Source organism: Canis lupus, chromosome 10 (genome assembly GCF_011100685.1).
Source record: "Canis lupus familiaris isolate Mischka breed German Shepherd chromosome 10, alternate assembly UU_Cfam_GSD_1.0, whole genome shotgun sequence".
Lineage (NCBI taxonomy): Eukaryota > Metazoa > Chordata > Mammalia > Carnivora > Canidae > Canis > Canis lupus.
This window is the reverse complement of record NC_049231.1, coordinates 38,414,709-38,433,863: the sequence shown is the minus strand read 5'-3', so window position 1 is coordinate 38,433,863 and position 19,155 is coordinate 38,414,709. Positions and strand designations below refer to the sequence as shown.

Genomic DNA, 19,155 nt, shown 5'->3' with positions numbered 1-19,155 from the left:
AAGTAGTTCAGAAAGCAATTAGTTTTTCCTCTGGCTGAGAAAGAAGAGAATAAATAAATACCTCTATCAGCACAGTATTCTATGAGTCTTTAATGTTAGTATTTCATTAAAAATATGAGGAAAAAAGCTCCTGACAACTCTCCACTGGAAAAAAAATAAGGTGTTCAGGGATACTCTGCTAGACACGTTGACAAACCTCTTCTGTCATGCAAAAGCACATGGCCATCTGAGCTCAACTGCAGGCGGGACCCTTGGCCTCAGAATGCTGCTCCCAGGAACAGACACTCAAGTCTCTAAGTCCTGGGAGCATGGGCCACACCATCTGACTCTAGTCTGCAACAATCTGCCTCCACGTACCACCCCTTACCAGAGGGTACATCTGTGAGGATGTCAGAAAACTGGTCCAAATTCAGGGACAGCAACCGAGGAAAGGATGGACTAGACTGGGCCCTTGCCTGGAGACAGACAGTGCTATGATGGATAGGTCACAGTCCAGGGCACAAGGAGGCAGAGCCGGGGTGGGAACACAGACCCTCCACCTCTCGGTCTCGTGGGCTCCTTCTGCCGTAGCACATGGGTGAACGGATCTGCCACATGATGTCGTCCAAGGGGGAAGCCCCCAGTGCAGCAATATTGAATAATTAAGAGATCAGGAAACAATAGTAAATAAATATAAGTAACAATTCCTAAAAAGGTTCAAATTACAGCAATCACAAATTCACTTTTATACCTATTAAATAACTCAAAGAAAACTAAAAAAGGTATTTTGGATTTGGAGGCTTCAGGAAAACAGAGGCCTTTACTAACTGCTAGCAGGCAATCAAGCAATGGAGAAATGTACCATTCATAGCCATGTGGTAGCACTCCACACTGAAGAATTTATCTCCAGAAAATCATTTTTTAAAAAGGACATACACAGGAAAAGCTGCTGATAATACTATGAAGTTACAGTAGTGAGAAAACTAAGCTTCCCCAGTGGCCACTGTCAGGCAAACTTCATTATGGTGTTTCATTCCTGTATGGTGCTCTGCATTTGATGGAACAGGTGTTCTGAATGTCTACACCACAACCCCCAGAACATGGTTTGATACCTGCTTCATGTAGGCATAGCACATGGTCTCGGCAACACGCTTCCCTTCATCGTAGCAGGCTCGCGGTCCTATGGGGTTCACGTGGCCCCAGTAATCCTCACTCTGAGGGTGGACTTCAGGATCTAGGAGTATGGGAAAGTAAGACCGTGTGTTCATTCAGTCATTCGCATTCTGAATAATGAGTATTTATGACGTCCAAGGCTGCTCTAGAAAAACCAAGGTAAACATTTACAAATGGGGAGATACCTATCAACGTGGCACAGGCCATTTTCCAAGTTTCAGAAGGATGCACTGCTCTCATCTCTCATATTAAGTAAGGACAGTACTTTACAGGGATAAAAAATAAAAGACCAAGGTATCTCAACTACAAGTGTCCCTTCTCTTCCATAAATTGTTCTTAACACTTATTATACAGACTATAGTTAAATGTAGTCTATGTGAAGGGATATATGGCTCCACTTCATATTTACAAAATACATAATTATAGTAAAGCATGTACTTATTGAAATGATTTTAAGAGCATCTCTGTGCAACAGGAGGATTTTCCCATGTGCCAACAAGACGAGAACAAACTTGAGAACCTCAGTGAGACTATTACTTCCCCCTTCTGAGTAGGGTGGAAGGATGGAGTGTCAGGCAAATGACTGCTTGTTCCTTTAGCACACATTTTACACTTCCCAATTCCTGTTTTTCTGATGTGTAAATCAATCACATTTTAAGATGTGCCAAGGGAACTGATTATTTAAAGAACTCTAGCAACAAATTATTTTTTAACACAAGTGTATTTTTGGAAAGTGAATTAATACCTAATGTATATGGTACATACAGTCATGGTATAGAATGTATAAATCTTTGCCAAGAAATCTGGACAATACACAGGAACTCTATTATAAATTCATTTCTTGCTTATCTTTTTTTTTTTTTTTTTTTTTTTTTTAAGATTTTATTTGTTTGAAAGAGAGAGAGAAAGACTGGGGTAAGGAGCAGAGAGAGAGAAGCAGGCTGCCCGAAGAGCAGGGATCCCAATGTGGGGCTTGATCCAGGACCCTAAGATCATGACCTGAGCTGAAGGCAGATGCTTAATCAACTAAGCCACTCAGGCACCCCTTTTTGCTTATCTTAAAGCCAAAATCTGACTTCAAGCTCATGGGAACAATAGGACCTTTGCAGGACAAACACATGAATGCACAGGCACCCAAGCTGGCTGGCCCCCTTCAGGAGGCCGGCACCCCTTCTACAACATGGCGAAATCAAGGCAAAGATCCAGACCTCTCTAGCCACTGCTATGGTTTAAAATTCTCTTAAGAAGGGAGCACAGTTTTACTGCAGGATGAGAGAAGAGGTCTATGGCGAATACTCCCTGAGAGAAGAAAGCCAGTGACTTAATTTCACACAGATGTAACAGATGATTGATAGCAGACCTTTTTTGGGGATATGTGACAAGAGTTGGGCCACCTAGACTCCAAAGAGACCATCATAAATTTGGCAAATGCAAGAAAGAGAAGATCGGGCACACTTGTGTGTCTGCCTCTCGATGGGCACCCTGGGCTGAGGTGTCCAGATGACTGAGGTTCAAGACGAGGCTTTACAAAATCCTCACATGTTGTTGCTATAAAAGTTCTGGAGTTGAAACTAATTTCCAATTAATCTCCCTTTCTCAGCATGTTGGAGGCTAAGACATCAAACACCCACCCTATGAAGCGTCAGTTTACTGCACTGATCAAACACAGGAGCTGAACTGTCACATCTCAATGTTATTTAAGAACCCTAAGGGACACGAGCTGTCATCAGACATACAGATAATGAAGAAGGCGACAGGAAGATGATTGGACAGGGGTCCTTGTAAGAAGAAGGGGTCCAGTAAGAAGAGTACTTTTATATATGGGACATTTAGAAAGAGCCCTTTGAAATGTATCAACACCCTCCTCTTGTGACACATGAAGCCAGCAGAGGAAGCCGAGGGGAATCTTCTCTCTAAAGGGAAATTTACTGATCCCTTGTAAGTCTTGCTACAGAAACAACAGGGAGGGGAAACTTAAGTCTACTCAATGCCTGCTCCAAAAGCATCATGGTAAATGGGTTGGGGGTGGATCCTTTTAACTGCCGAGATTCAAGGTGGATGGTGCTTTCTACCTTTTCACAGGGAGTACAAAGAACAGAACTGCAGTTAGTAGAATTTCCTTGTTTCTGTAATTATTTTTTTCACTTGGTTCCCTTATTTAAAAAAACAAACACACACCTCTTCCTATTTTGCCCCTTCACTTCCTCATTTTTCCATCCCAAATAGTAACGTGCAGTAGACAGATTACACCATGTCAGAGCCTCGCTTCTGTTGCTTCAACTACACAGTTCTCCACAACTCCACACCAGCTGGCTGAGCACCAAATGTTAATCAGCGTGCACTGAACATGCAGCCTTCACCCTGCTCCGAATGCTGGCTTCCTTAACAGGCCTCGAGGGTGGTGAAAGTTGATAAAACAGGCTCAAGAGTTTTCTGGCACTATCTACTTAAGATTCTTCCAGAAATCATTGTATAACAGGTGAGGCAATCAGCACCTATCTCTTCGCCAAGTGAGCAAAGGCCAACCTCCGAGTTCCCAGTGGGTTATGCTCACCACTCCCGCTGCTAACACCCAAGAATGACCCGCACCAGCTAGACTGGCAAGAGAAATCCCTGATGAAGGATTTCCAGGGTCCTTTCAGAGCTGAATGGAAAAAAACACTCTGTGGGTTCGTAAGTGGTAGGGCCTTCCTGGAAAGGTGACAGGAACACAGTCCTCTGAGAGCGTTCTGGGGCAGGAGGAAGAGGGGTTCAGCCCTGAGAGCAGACCACAGAGGGCTCAGATGGTAGGCCTCTCTGCTGCCTTACACACAAACAGGGACAGTAGGCTGGGCCTTCTTACAATGGAATCCCGACTCATTTTTGACTCCTTCTTCACCTAATACAGTCCCCTGGGCCCAGAGCAAGTGCCCCTGTGGGAGTCCCGCTACTCACCTCCATACACCTCTGAGGTGGAAGCCAGCAGCAGGCGAGCGCCAACTCGTTTTGCCAGTCCTACAGAAAGCAAACATCTGATCAGAGAGGTAGTCGGCTACGGGGCAACAGGGAGATTACATATGCACATGTGTGTAGCCAATTTATGTCATTTTTTTAGCATCAATCATATCTGATCATTTGTGCACTGTGAACCATCGGCTCATAGCGCATCTATGTTGGAACCAAAATAAAAACAAGAGCAGTAAGAAAAATACAAATGAACCATCAGACACACAATATTTAGTCAGATACTGCTAAATGGAGGCAGGGCCAAATGGAGAATCTGTGAGTTTGGGAAGGTGCGGGCTTGGGGTTACCGCTGGTAGGCAGAAGCCAAGGCTGTTCGCACCTTCACTTCCACTATCCTCCCCACAAACTCGTCCAGCTGCCACCTCCTCAACACACCATGTGTCACTGTGTGTGTACCCGAGGCAGTCTCCCTGGCTGGGCCCCTCCACCCCATTCTCCTGTCTCCTTCAATGCTCTGCTTCTCCAAAGTGAGCTGCCACATTCCTGTGACCAGCTCTGAACCATTTCCTGTATAAATCCCCCCACAGGTAGAACAGCCTAGAACATCAGGCTCTATGGTGGTCATGAAAGTATGAAAGTCCTCCAGACACTCTCAGATTTCTAATGTTAAGCAGTTCATCAGAGGCTCACAGCCCTAAGGCAAAGAAACTCTGGCCCTTCAGTTAACCTGAAGGTACTCCCCCACAGTGCCTCCATGCACAGATGCCACCAGGCCCAAGGGCTGGCTGTGCTAGCGCTCTGCTTGGGGCAGAGGTCCAGCAAGGCACCCGTGAAGTGCTGGGGAAGGAGCTGGGTGGGCACACACAAGCTGTAGGCACTTCTACGGAAGCTGGGTGACTAGAAATGTCCTAAGCATGAGGGGCCCCAGAGGTGTGGGTGAGGTAGCACCAGGAGGAAGGAAGCAGGGAGCCATGAAGAGTGAAGATGTGCATCAAGAGCAAGAGAACAGGGCTGCAGAACAGTAAGGAACTAGAAATCGTCTGTGCCGATGCCACGATGCAATGCAACACAGGACAGAGCAGGACATGGAATTTATAGGCTTTATACTTTATCCCATAGAAGCTCTAGTTTCAAAAGGAAGGATCCTGAGGTGTTTTTGATGGTCAACTTTTGAAGTAACTGTAGATTCAAATGCAGTCGTACAAACTAACAGAGAGGGATCCTGTGAACCCTTTACCGAATTCCCTCAACAGTAAAACCCTGCAAAATTAGAGTATGATGCCACAAGCAAGACAGTGACATGGATACACTCAGGACACGGAGCATCTCTATCGTCACATGGACCTCTCAGCAGGGGAGCCAGGGGAGCCCATGGGCACTGCTCCAGTGCCTGGTTTATGCAGACTAGACAAAGGAGTCTCATCTTGAAGAAGCCGAGCACGGGCCCAGAGAAATAGGGAGGCACAGCGAGGGAAGAGCCTCACTGGGAAGGGGCCAGGTGGGGTTCGTTGCATCTTATCTCAAGTGCAAAATGATTAAAGACAACACTTCTCTCCATTCAGCATAAGAAGTCTTACTTGGGTCTCTGTGGCCTAGCAACTGCCTGTAACCTCCCTGCCCCGCCCCCCGCCCATTTCAGCTTTTTGTCCCTGTAGCCCTGGAAAGCAGTTTACCATTCCTCTTCAAGACTTCCAGACTTCAAGACTTGGGCCATGGCTCAAGAGTCCTCTCCACCTAACACTTCACTGGTACCTCCCTTCTGGAAGGGTCCCTTCCTCACTGGTATGACTGGTGCCCAGGACCGTATGTCACCTCCTGCAGGAAACACCAAGTTCCCCAGCAGAAGAGCCTGAGATGATCCTTATCTGAGGACAGGAATGTGTCCTGGGCACAGTGATTAGTATTCATTATCATTATAAACATCTGGCTTAGAGGCTTTTCCTCTGCTGCATCTAGCTCGGGTACAAAGAAGGTGGCTGGGGAAGCAGAGAGTGTGTGGGCAGGTGGCAGGAATGGGTAGCAAGCAGCTCTACCAATGTCTTACCTCTGAGCAGAAATGGGGACTCTGTTTTGTCTGGCGGCCAGGGCAGGAGTTGCAACAAAGAGAACAAATGCCCTTTCTAGACTAGAAGAATGAATCATTTTACTTCACACAGAGCTTGACCCCCTAGAGTGTTTAGTCTGAGAGATTCGAAAACCAATCTCCGGCTGCCCTTTCAATCCCCCGTCTCTGTGCTTCCTCAATTAAAATTTAGTGCTGTGTTTCCCAAATCCATTTATAGAAGCTGTTTTAAATGTTCCCAAAATTAAAACCATTTTTCACTTGACATTTTAAAAAGTGGTTCCTTTTTTCTATTTTGCAACTATTCAAGCCCCTAGCTTTTGAAACCCACGTCAAACTTCAGATGTCTCTAATGCAAGCATTAATATGCACATGTCACCCACAGCTATAAATCTAAGGGGTCTTGTTTGTGAACGTGCATGGGTGGCCACTTTTAAAGGTGCTCATGCCATCACCTTTCACTTCCAAAGTGAATATTGCAGTTCAGTCTAGACTTGGACACTCAGCTTGGACAACCCCATCAGGTATGCCGGTCTCCTGCTCCTCCCAGGAGTGCTCCAGAAGCCCCCGTGTGTGTAGTCCGCACCAACCCAACCTCGGATCAGAGTCACCAGTGCCTCTTCTAGCCCAGAGGCACACACACCAGGTGTGAGGGGAAAGTGAGCAAAGGATGTGTGGTCACAGTGTTGGGTAGTCACTCTTCCTGGGAATTTAACTGAGGAATGCAGACTGGTTACTATGATGGCTGTGTTCCCCTGTGACAACTGATGGCTCATAAGGTCACTCTGAAAGAGCACAAACAGGGGATGAAGGAGACCAAGATCTAAAGACCAAGATCAAACTCTTAACAGAACTTCAATGACCTATGCTTGGAATTGTCTGGCGTATCCCTAGCAACAGCTGCGAAATAAGGAAAGGACAACTTACCCAGCATGTTTAATGTCCCGATCGTATTGGTCTTCAGGGTCTTGATGGGGTTATACATGTAGTTTGGAGGGGAGGCTGGGGAGGCCAGGTGGTATATCTGGTCAACTAGAGACAAAAATGGAAGTAGGTGATTCTGGAGGAAAACATTAGAAACATCTCTGCATCTTTCACTGAAGTCCCAGTTGTTACTGTTTTATTCTTCATAAGAACTAATTTGCTTTTGCAATTAGAACTTTAAACAAAAATAAAGTCTAATTGTCTGCAACAAAAATACATGGGGGCCTGGTTATCTAGGCCTGTTCTCTAATGAGAGGAAATCTGATTACAGAGTTGACTGTTTCTGAGATCTATCCCAGATATAGTTCGCAAATCAAAATGAAGACTGATTTTTCAGACACTGAATTAAGCATGAATATTAATTTAAAGCAAACGAGGTTTTTGATTTGTAAAACCAATCTGACATAAAAGCACTAAAATATGCTTTTGTTGCTTTGTTTTCACATATTTTGTGTACATAAAACCAGACCCTGAGATGACAGTCGGAGGGTCATTTTTGTTTTCGTTGACTGATTATTTATTAAGCATCTGCTCAGTGGCTCAATAAATAATCAGTCAATGAAAACCAACAAAAATGACCCCCTGACACACTGGAAACCAACATTAATAATGAAACTTCAGTCATCAAATGCCTATTTCAGGAAGGACACAGAACAAGGGTGGAGATAAAATGACAAATCACCAGCTCTGGAGGATCCTGGTCTGATGAAGGAGACTAGGCAAGGAGTCTGGCCTCTAGGTGGACCTGCCTGTACAGAGAGATGGGCCAGGAGCTCATTCACACTCGGGTTACTTGGGAGTAAGGGTACTGTGAACCATGGAGGAGAAAGGACAAAATTTCTGTTGAGGCTCTGAAAGGTCTAAGTGACAAGTTTGGTATGGTGACAGTGTACGAGACTTTAAATACCAGGATAGAGGCTGGACTTGCACTGACAATGAAGACTGTTGAGTTTTAAGCCGGAGGCATTTTGAGAACATAGATTTTGACACCAATCACTAAGCAGCTGAAAACACATTATAATTATTATCATAATTTTGAGGGTAAAGTACTGTTATTCTTGTTTTACACTAGAGATTAAGAAGCTTGCAGATGAAGCAGCTAAAATAATGACAAAGCCAGGATTTGAACCCAGTTTAATATAAATCCAAACCTAGAGCTTTTTGAGCACTATATGGTACTACCATTAGTAAAGCTGCAGTAGGAGAGTGGTTTTTAAAACCATGAATGGCAAAACGAGTGGGTTCTACACAACTCCCCTCATGCACAGGCATGCACTGTGACATTGCCACCCCCAACCCTTGCTCTCCTGGGTTGTACTGGCCACACAACAGAGAGGCCCCTGGGAAACAACATCTCCCTGTGAAATAGCAGCGATGAATAAGCATGTTTAGGAAGCCATCCCTACAGACAAGTCTGGGCTGCACCATTCTACTTCAGCTCCAAGTGAGAGAAAACATCACCACCATCATAGCAAGCCAAGGAACAGGTGGTCTGAAACACCCCTGCCAACAAGAATCCTCCCTGTACATGGCTTCAGCACCCATATAAGAGGGCCCACAGGTACACTCCCCTGGTCTCCCACCCTCTTCCCATCCAGGGACCACTGCTCTCTTTTAGGTAACAGCACATTAGGGGCTAGGTTTCAGAAATGACAGGCGAAAGATAAACTGGGAAAAACAGTCCTCATGGTAAATTCTCCAAAACAACTTTTTCAGAAAACATCCCCTCCCACCAGAAAGTGCCCTACCTCCCCACCCACATCCACTCACCAGCTGTCCCCTGCTGAAAATCTCCTGTCATGCCCAGGATGGCATGGGAATCACTGCAGTGCCTTCTGGGGGCTGGGGTTACTCTGGAACATGCTCTCCCACCAGGGGTGAGAGCTGAACAAGTTTCTTATCTTCCAACAAAGGGCAAAAGTAGTGGCTCTGTACAAGAGCATGATATTCTAGACTGTGAGCTTGGTCTCCACTCAATTCACCCTAATTATCTCAGTCTTTCAAGCCCAAGCACATGTGGGAGGCTCAATACACAAGTACCACCAAGACGAGGAGAAAGGGAAGCAGATGGTTATATGGAGACAGTATCTTTGGAAAGGGGTTCTAGTTACTATGCAGGCTCACAGAACATTCTGGTAAATGATGTGTTTCTCCTATACCATGACCATACCTCAAGGGAGGCAAGAACAACATGTGTAAGACTGTGGGTCTCATCTGCTGGATATTTATTTGTGAGGCTTCCCTCTTGCTAAGACTTCCAGCAAATTTCTGATGAGATTTTTAAAGAAGTCTTCTTATTTTAAAAATACTTCTGCAATACCATCTCTATCAAAATCTCAACAATGATTTTTACAGAAAAAAAAAAAAATCATCCTGAAATCCATATGGAATTTCAAGGGACCCTGACTAGCCAAAACAATTTTGAAAAAGAACAAAGTGGGAAGACTTACATTTCCTGATTTCAAAACAATACAAAGCTACAGTAATCAAAGCAGTGTGTTACTGGCATAAAGACAGACACACAGACCAATGGAACAGGATATGGAGTCTAGAAATAAATCCTTGTGTACACAGTTCAGTGATCTTCGACAGGATACCAAGCCACTCAGTGAAGAAAGGACAATCTCTTTAACAAACAGTGCTGGGAAAATGAGTATTTTTTTTTAAAAGACTGATTGATTTATTTATTCATGATAGAGAGAGGGAGAGAGAGAGGCAGAGACACAGGAGGAGGGAGAAGCAGGCTCCATGCCTGGAGCCCGACGTGGGACTCGATCCCAGGACTCCAGGATAGCGCCCTGGGCCAAAGGCAGGCGCTAAACTGCTGAGCCACCCAGGGATCCCTGGAAAATGAGTATCTATACACAGAAGAATAAAGTTGTATCCTTGTCTTACACTACATACAAAAATTAACTTAAAATGGACAAAAGACCTAAACCTAACACCTAAAACAATAAAACTCTTAGAAGAAAACAGGGAAAAAGCTGTAGGACATTGGATTTGGCAAAGATTTCTTGGATATGACACCAAAGCAAAGGCAACAGAAGCAAAAATAGAAAAATGGCATCACATCAACTTTAAAAACTTTTCTGACAATATCAAAGGACACAATCACCATTAAAAGGACAAACTACACAATAGGAGAAAATATGTACAAGTCATATATATGATAAGGTGTTAATATCCAGAATATACAAAGAGTTCCTATAAATCAACAATAGACTCAAATAACTCAAAAAATGGCAAAACACTTGAATAATTTTTCCAAAGATGACACACAAATTGCCAACAAGCACATGAAAAGAAGTTCAGCATCACTAACCATTAGAGAAATGTAAATCAAAATCATAATGAGGTAAGGTATCACTTCACACCCATTAGGATGGCTACTATTAAAAAAAAAAGAAAGCCAAAAATAACAGGTATTATTGAGGATAAAAGAGCAAGAATCCCACTTCTGAGACCCTGAATGCAGGGTCTCAAAGAGATATTTGCACACCCATGTTCACAGCAGCACTATCCACAATAGCCATGTGGTGGAACCAACTCAAGTGTCCATGGACAAATGAACAGATAGACAAAAATAGTGTATACACATACATGCAGTGAAATACTATTCAACCTTAAAATGAAAAAAATCCTGTCACATACTACAATAGAACAAAGATGTACTTTGAGGACATTACCTTAAAGTGAAACAATCAAGTCACAAAAAGACAAATCCTGTAGGATTCCACTTATAAGTGGTACCTAGAGTTGTCAAACTCAGAGACAGAAGGTAGGTCAGTGGTTCCCAGGGCCTGTGGGAGGAGTGCTACTGTTCATGGCTAGGGAGTTCTAGTTTTGCAGACGAAAAAGTTAAGTTCTGGAGATCTGGTCTAATACAGTGTATTTAACACTACTGGCTGATACACTTGAAAAATGGTTAAGATGGCAAAAAGCAAAGTAAGATACTTGTAAGCAGTAAAAGATGAAAAGAGTATTAGTGGGAAAAGGGCTTAACTTTTACTAAAGCTGAAGTCAAGATGAATGGTTTGGGTTTATCTATTTGTTCTCCCTGTCTCTCCCCTAGGAATATAAGAGCTAAAAGTCAGGTTCCATCTATTTGTTCTTCCTGTCTCTCCCCTAGGAATATAAGAGCTAAAAGTCAGGTTCCTGACCACTGCTGTCATTCAAGATTCTCAATCAATCCTTGCCGGATACACGAGCTCCCCAGTGAAGCTTCTGAATGAGAGATGCCTGCACCCCTGGCATCCAGATGCAGACACTCCAGGTGGGGAGACTCTGGACACACATATACACACACGCATACTTTTAAAGCCACATTTGAAAACTACTTATTTAAAAATAGAACCCACACTTTTAAAGACCAATCTTTCTTCAAGAAAACCAAGAAAACTCAAAACCTTTTGAAATTGTTTATAATCTTAACATGCAAATTCATTAAGAGTAAAGGAAAATCCTGTGACTGCTTCCTGACCCCCACCCTGGAGTTATTCTGAGTTGATAAACAGCTAAAAATAAAAAGCAAACATAAACACTTACAAAGTTTAAGTTAACAAGTCAGGTCTCATGGAATGCTGTCCTTCTTAGGTTGTTTTACCCTTTGTAGCTTACAGACAGACCAGTAAGAGCATGGGTCAGTCCGTCCCTGCTCACCTGCTTCAGAGCTCAAAGATGGCAGGTGTATAGGCAGCAGACCACCAACTCCACATACACGTGTTGTATCTCCTCTGTGCAAAATACCTCAGCACACCCCGCTGCCGCTCTTGAGCAAGAGTGGGCCAGATCCACAACAGAATTCATCTGGCCAGGCCTTCAGACCTGTGCACCACACCGGAGAGCACATAACCGTGTGCCTGGACCTGGAGCCTGCTCCCCTGGATTTCTGCTCATGCAGGTGCAGCCGCCACATGCTTCCCAAAGACCATGTCAACCAGGTGTATGGGTTGTGATCTCACAGAACAAATCATGTAGCAGTTTTTACTCTTGAGGTGACAACATCTGCAGCGAAGAAGTCATAGTGCATCAAAGACTAGAAAAGTGGGTGCTCTGAGAGCCTGTGCCTCATAAGTCAGACACCAAATAAAACACATGAATATTTCCAACCTGCTCCTTGTCTCCTGTGCATAAGCACGAGTCTACACTTTATCCTGGAAGGCTCAATTCAGAGGTCAGTTTATGTGCAAAGCCCTCCCACAGGCCCTGTCAGAGATAATCACTCTCACTGCTGGCTGTCCGTGGCACTAACTGCACCCCGCCTTGTCTGGGCCTTTCTACACATCCTCTTCACCAGATGAAAAGTCACTGAGAACAAGACAGCCTTGTTCCTCCTTAGGTGCTCCACACAGCTTTGCTCTCTGCAGGAGGGTGCCCCCTACTTGTTACCTATGTGCACACACAAATGCAGATACCCGGGCAGATCTAATGCATCAGAAGGGCTAGACAGGCTTATAAGAAACACCAATTCCCCCTACGTGGCTCCGGAGCCAGGGCCAGTTTGGGAGCAGAGCTCACTAAAGCGAGCTGAGTAAGGAGATGAGCCATAGACTGGCCTCTTTATCCAAAAAGCTATTCCATCTGGTTTGTTGATGTTTTCACACCTTGTAGTTCAGCCTGACCACAGCTCCCTGGTCATCCCACCAGGAAAGGCTAAGGTGGGCCCTAAAAACTGTCACTTTTAAGTAGTACCACTGATGCATCATGTTTAAAAAGAATCTGAAATCCTATGAAAATCAATATATCCAACAGTCCCTCCCCTTCCCATGAGAATGTGTTCTGTCTGGAGCTTTAATGACAGTAACTCTGGTCCCTGTCCTAGAAAGGACCAAGCAATGGAGGCTGTTGAGCAATTACTTGGGTAAGGAATTCTGAAGAGGAGAGAAGGGGTGGGGGGGATTTAGAACTATGTTTGTTCTAATAATCAGAAGAATGAGAAGTGCTATAAAAGTACTAAGCAATATTAATAATAACAGCAAAGTGAACCCTCACAGCCCAGGGGGGAAAAAAAGTCCTCAAAAGATGTCAACTGCACTGCAAAAACATACACCAAAAATGAACATGATGTTCAAACATCTAAGTTGAGGGGAGGGAGAGAAGACGAGAAAGCAGGGCATGCCCATTAATTCACTGGAGCTGAGCCTCTCCATTTGACCAAGTGACCTTGTGACCCTGTCACATTTGCAAGGGCCATGAGCTGTAATCATGGCCAGAAAAATAGGAGCCTAAACAATTAGCCCTAAAAGAGCTCAAATTAATGATCAAAGAAGGGAAACAGTAAAGCAAACTAGTGTTTACTTTTTCACAGAATTTCCTTAAATAGGTCCAAAGCAGCACTCCTGCCAGAACACAGGACGTTATTTTTATGCTGGGAAGAGGATGGCCAAGGGGTGGGGTCCAACTGAGGCACACTCGGCCCCACCATCAATCCCAAAAACAACAGTCCTGCAACTATACTGACCACAAACCAACATCCTATAGATTTTCAGGATGAATGTCACTGTGCCTGAAAATACACAGATGATACATAAGTATGAAAGGGAAAAGGTGTCGAAATTGAACAACTTGAGATCACCCAGAATTGTTCAGGCTCCATGAAAAAAATCAAGTATAGTTTCCTACCAAAGGGGAAATCCACATAAAAACCAACTGAATGTTTACATCTCCCAGTGATTTTCGTGGCCTGTGTCTGACTGCTTCCCTGTACCAGAGCCACACCTTACTAAACTGGTAAGGTACCCATTAAGGAGTTGTACCCTGAAGCTTTGAATAAAACAAAAAGTTGGTTGGTGCTGTGAATTGGTGCAATTATTTAGCATACAGTAAAATCCCAGCATAAAGGTACTCCCATTGATACACTTTCTTTCCCTGTAGTCTAGGCCAGAGCCCTGCCATAAATGCTGCACAAGATGTTCCCTGTCTGCCACGTGGAACATAGGCCTTCACCCTGATTCCCCAACACCAGCATTTATGATGGAAAACAGGATTTTAGAAGATATAGAACTTTTCAGTGTAAAGACCAAATTTCTCTCTTGGCACAAAGAACTGAGAGTGGGATTTTTGCCTTGATTTCATATTAAATAATATTGATTTAATGCAAAGGGAAGACTGTACATGCCAGAGATCTGCCTCAGCCCCAGCATCAAAAGTTACAGTCAGTGCTGCCGCCTGTCCATTTCCTGCGGCCAGCAGCTGCCCTCACCTCCCTCGGAATCTCCCCCAAGTGCTAAAGGGTCACCATGATAACACGGTGGTGAGAAAGCACCCATGGTGCCGGAGCTTCCCTGCAGAAATCCCCCCTCCCCCCACCCCAAGTTTAACAGAGGGGGAATCTTGGATCTGCAGCCTTTGCACTTTATGTTTACATTTGCAACAAAAACTGAAAGGGAGAAAAAAAATGTCTAAATTATAATTCAACAAAAATCTCATCAGAATAGCACTCCTCAAGTATCTACATCAACACAGACCCAATACTCTTGGCAAATGCAGTTTCCATCCATCACTCATGGTCAACTCTGGGGCATCTGGGTATGCCAGTCCAGCCTTCCCTGTCTTCCCTGTCTTGGTACCCACCCCTCCTGGCCTTGCACAGGATCCCCACACCTAGGTACGAGGTGCGATATGGGACTCCAGGCACTGGTTCCTGACTTGTACATGAGAATAATACCTATCTACCTCCGGAGCACAGTCAGTATTCATAGAGTGTTTATGATGGTCATTTTCTGCTTTCATTTTCCAGGACCTCTTACAGGTCAGGTAACTGCATGTTCCAGAAGCAGGCTCCCCATGATGCAATGGCTGTCTCTTCTTCTGTCCTCTATAGAAATGTCAGTTTCAAGATTCCTGCTTATGCAGACAGTGGACAAGTAAATTGGGACAGCATCTGGAGGGTCACAGGCTGTATACATCAGGAGCCTGGACATGAGTCTAAGGCAATTAACAAAAGTGGCTTTGATGTGTATGTGGGGCAGCTTTCTCAAGCAGGGTTCATCATGGCCCCGTATTTGCAAACATCCTAGATATCGAACAACACCAATAATAAAACTATACTACATTCAAATGATGAGGAAGTCCTGAACATATAGCTTAGCCTCACCTGTACCACAAGTGTTCAGAACACTTGTATTAGCCCACAGTTGGGCAAAATCCTCTAACACAAAGCCTACTTTGTAATACGTACAGGTTGCTGACCCTTGTGATCGCTGGCGATCACACTGGGAGCTGTGGCTGTCACTGTCCAGCATCACAAGAGGATGGGACGGCATGTTCCTAGCCCAGAAGATACAAATGAAAAATCTGAAGTGTGGTTTCTACTGAATGTGTACTGTTATCACACCACTATTAAGGTCATAAAATCTTTAAGTTGATCATCATAAGTTGGGGACCTGTCTATCCTTCAGCAGAGTTAGCTCTCTCTGAAAAGTCTCTGGGGTCAGTGCTCCGTGTCCCATGCATCCCAAATCATCCTTGCCCCCATGATCACAGGGATCTTTCTCCAGACATCCTCCCTTCTCACAGAGCCCCCTGTGGCCCAAAACTGCCCGCCAGGCCTCCAGGCTGGAATGAGGGGCTGTCCCAGCGCGTACCTCCTTTCACAATCTCCATGGCCTGGCATCACCCTCACAAAACCCGAACACACCTGCTACTTCCCAAATCTGGCTTGTCAGAACCTTCCCCAAACCCTTAATAGATGGGTTGCAAGAATTAACCTTACTCCTTCCACAGCTCAATATTTGCAGGGTGGATTCACTATCTGAAACTTCAATGTCTCATTTAGTAAAATCCAGAGTTCTTTTAAAGCAATATGAAACCAGATTCAGTTATTTCAGTATTATAATTCCTTCCAAAGCAGTGATACTCCTCTATATAACATAGCCCAGACAACGTGGAGGCCTCTAACAGAACCCCCATGACAACAGCACCACTGGTCTTAAAGCAGTTTACAATTCATGATTACATGGCGATCCCTGAATTCCATGGTACCCACTCTCAGCCCTGACCCTGGGCGTGTGGCAATCACTTTCTCCCCTCCCAATCTCACCACGCTCAAGTGCATCCAACAGTTAATTTCCCACAACAGTTAAATCGCTTTAAAATTTTTTATAAATATAAATATAAAATTTTATAAATATAAAATTAAAAATTTTATAAATTTTTAGAAATTAAAATTTTTTAGTTAAATCACTTTAAAAATTTTTTTTAAATGCCTCTGCTTCTGAGGCATAATGGTTACACTTTGAAAATAACAAGAGGAAATCTGTGAAGGAAAATTAATGAAGCTCCACCATGACACTGCCAAATTAAGTGACACCATTGTTACCCCATTAGAATCCAAACAACAACAACAACAACAAAAAGAATCCAAACAACTTGTCAGCCCCAGAAAAACCAACCAAAACAAGTTCCATAAAATGCTTTTCAGAGCTGAAGAACATTCCTGCTATGGTATAAACATCACATCAAATGGAATTTCTTTTACTAGGAAAAAGGTACTCAAAAGCAGAGTTATGAGAACACTAGGTGTACATACTTTGTAATACACTCTACCACACATAGGAGAATAATTTTATCCCATCAATGGGACACATTAACTTGTTCATCACTGCTCAAAAACTGGCTACTCAAAGACACTACCCTAAATGGCAATCCCACCTAGGATGAGCACCGGCTATAAAATTCAATCAGAGGAAAAACTGCAGTGTAAGTGAACTATGGCAAGCAATGCAAACTCAAGGTGATGACAGGTCACACAAGGGTGCCCTGAATTATGTCATCCTCCATGTGACGATGCAACACCGAGGGGAGGGAGCAAATCAAGCTAAGTTCATCTGGTTAAATTCATGCTGTGTCTGGCTTGGTGGGGGAAGGATTACTGCCCGTGAAACGCACTACTGTACCCACACATGGGATCCAATGATGGGTGCTCTTTTACCCATATGGGGTGCAGACTCAGGTGGGCCTGTGGGGGCAGAAGGAGTGAGGAAATGGGGAGGTGGTGGGGGGACTGACTCTGTGCTAAGGTTGGAGAAAGTGGAAAACAGGCTTTAGACTATGGAGGTGGGGAAATGTTCTATGCACTCCTGCACGGGTGCCACTCCCACAGCAAAGGGCAAGAAGTATGAACCTTTTCTTGTGCGAGTCCACTTGGTGCATTCATGGTTGTCCTCTACACGGAGTCTACTGCCTGAAGCAGGAGAAATGGTCTCAAATAGTTCTGGTGTCAAGGCTCTGAGGCAAAGCAGATAATTTACTTACCAACATACTGTGTTTACTAAGTTTCAGCTTCTTGGTAGTACTAAATTATGTGATCAATAGTTTCATTTCACAAATGTTTACTGCCATGTGCGGAAATAGAGCAATAATAACAGCAGCTACTATTTGGGGGAACACTTACTAGGCGCCAGCCCCTATGCTAAGCTCTGCAGTTTTCTCCTGATGCCCTAACAAACTTAGAAGCTAAAAAAATGCCCATTTATAATCTACTGCATCTGCAGGTCAGAAGCCACGCACAGTGTGGCTCAGCTGGTTCTCATCTCTGCCCTCACAGGCTGAAATCAGGTGTCAGCAGGGCTGCATGCATTCCTGCCATCAGCGGGTGAGTCAAGCTGTTGACAAAATTCAGTTCCATGAGGCTGCAGCACTGAGGTCCCCATCTTCGTGCTGGCTGTGGGCTGCCGGCACACTCTGGCTCCAGGCCACCTTCAAAGCCAACAGCCGTGGGTCGAGTCCTCCTCATACCCCGAATCCCCCCAACCTCCCCCGTGCCTATCTCTCGGTGGCATCCCTCCTACCAAATCTCTCCAACTAGCTCCTCCACCTTCTGCCGCCACTGCTTTGCAATACCGGCGTGATCACGTGGGCCCACCCACACAATCCCAGGTAATCACAGTTATCTTAGAGCCAGCTGATTCATGACCTTAATTGCATGAGGGAGGACTTTCACTGCAGCATGCTATCGCCCACACTTTGCAATTCCGCCTGTAAGCGCCCCATCACGTGCATTACCTCAATTAACCCTCACAGCAAACCCACAATCAAGTCCAGGGTGAAGGGGAGCTAATTTATCTACTACCTAGGCTCACTTCACTAACTACAGCCTAACCCTAAAATATTTCCCTGATAAATTAAATAATCACATGTTTAAAAAAAAAAAATCACACAAAGGACACCGTGACTAAATATTTCTCTATTCTTGGTGAATAAAATTTACAGCATAAAAGAACTTACAGCATAAAAGAAATAGAACAGCACAGAGGGAAAATAAACAGATGAGACTGTAATTATAAAATTTCAATTAAATAAAAGCCAGATTCGGGGGGAGGGGCAGGCAGGTACTAAATATATACTAAATGATTAATATCCCTATTATGAAGAACTATGAAAAGCAAAATTTTTTTGAAAAGGTAAAAGAAAGTATTTAGGTTTCTTTTATGAAACTTAACATGTTAGAAATTCTAACTTTTTGTTAGTCACCAAAGAACCATGTGTTTTCGATCAAGTTAGCAATATTTTTGTTAGTAGTTTTTGAAGATAATGCCCAGGGCTATTCAGGAGTTAGTGAAACAGACAACACCAAACAATGAAGACATTATCAGCATTTGGCCAAATTCACATTCAAACTCTTCATTAAGGAAATAAAACTCAGACGAAGAAGATACTTGTAATAAAACACTGGAGAACTTTCAAGGATAGGAGTAAATGAAACATAGTATACCCACAGTAAGCCTGCTCAGTAATTACAGGGACTCTCCAAGATACCTGCTATTGACAAGGGAATATACGCAGGACTGGTTAACACCTGAAGGCAGAAGGCCACACTACCCACACAGGAGGAGGGGCGGGTGATGATCGCAGCCTGAAACCCGAGGCTGAGTTCTGGCCTGACCACTTCACAGCCGCAGGGCTTTGGGCAGACCACGACCCAATTCCAGTTTTCCATTATACATTCAAGAGAGGATGATACCATTTACTCTCAGGGTTCTGGTCAGATTTAAATGAGAACGAACGTGAAG

General features: G+C 44.1%; 1 protein-coding gene across 3 annotated transcripts in view; it reads right to left on the bottom strand.

The window, feature by feature from the left end:
• Positions 1-19,155, bottom strand: part of UXS1 (UDP-glucuronate decarboxylase 1) — a 93,625-nt gene that overhangs the window by 27,041 nt on the left and 47,429 nt on the right. For all 3 annotated transcript variants that reach the window (XM_038550877.1, XM_038550878.1, XM_038550879.1), the window contains 3 exons: positions 7,088-7,192; positions 4,087-4,146; positions 1,092-1,213 (listed from right to left, as the gene is read on the bottom strand). In XM_038550877.1, coding sequence (XP_038406805.1) covers positions 1,092-1,213; positions 4,087-4,146; positions 7,088-7,192 — 287 coding nt within the window. The remainder of the gene's footprint in view (positions 1-1,091; positions 1,214-4,086; positions 4,147-7,087; positions 7,193-19,155) is intronic.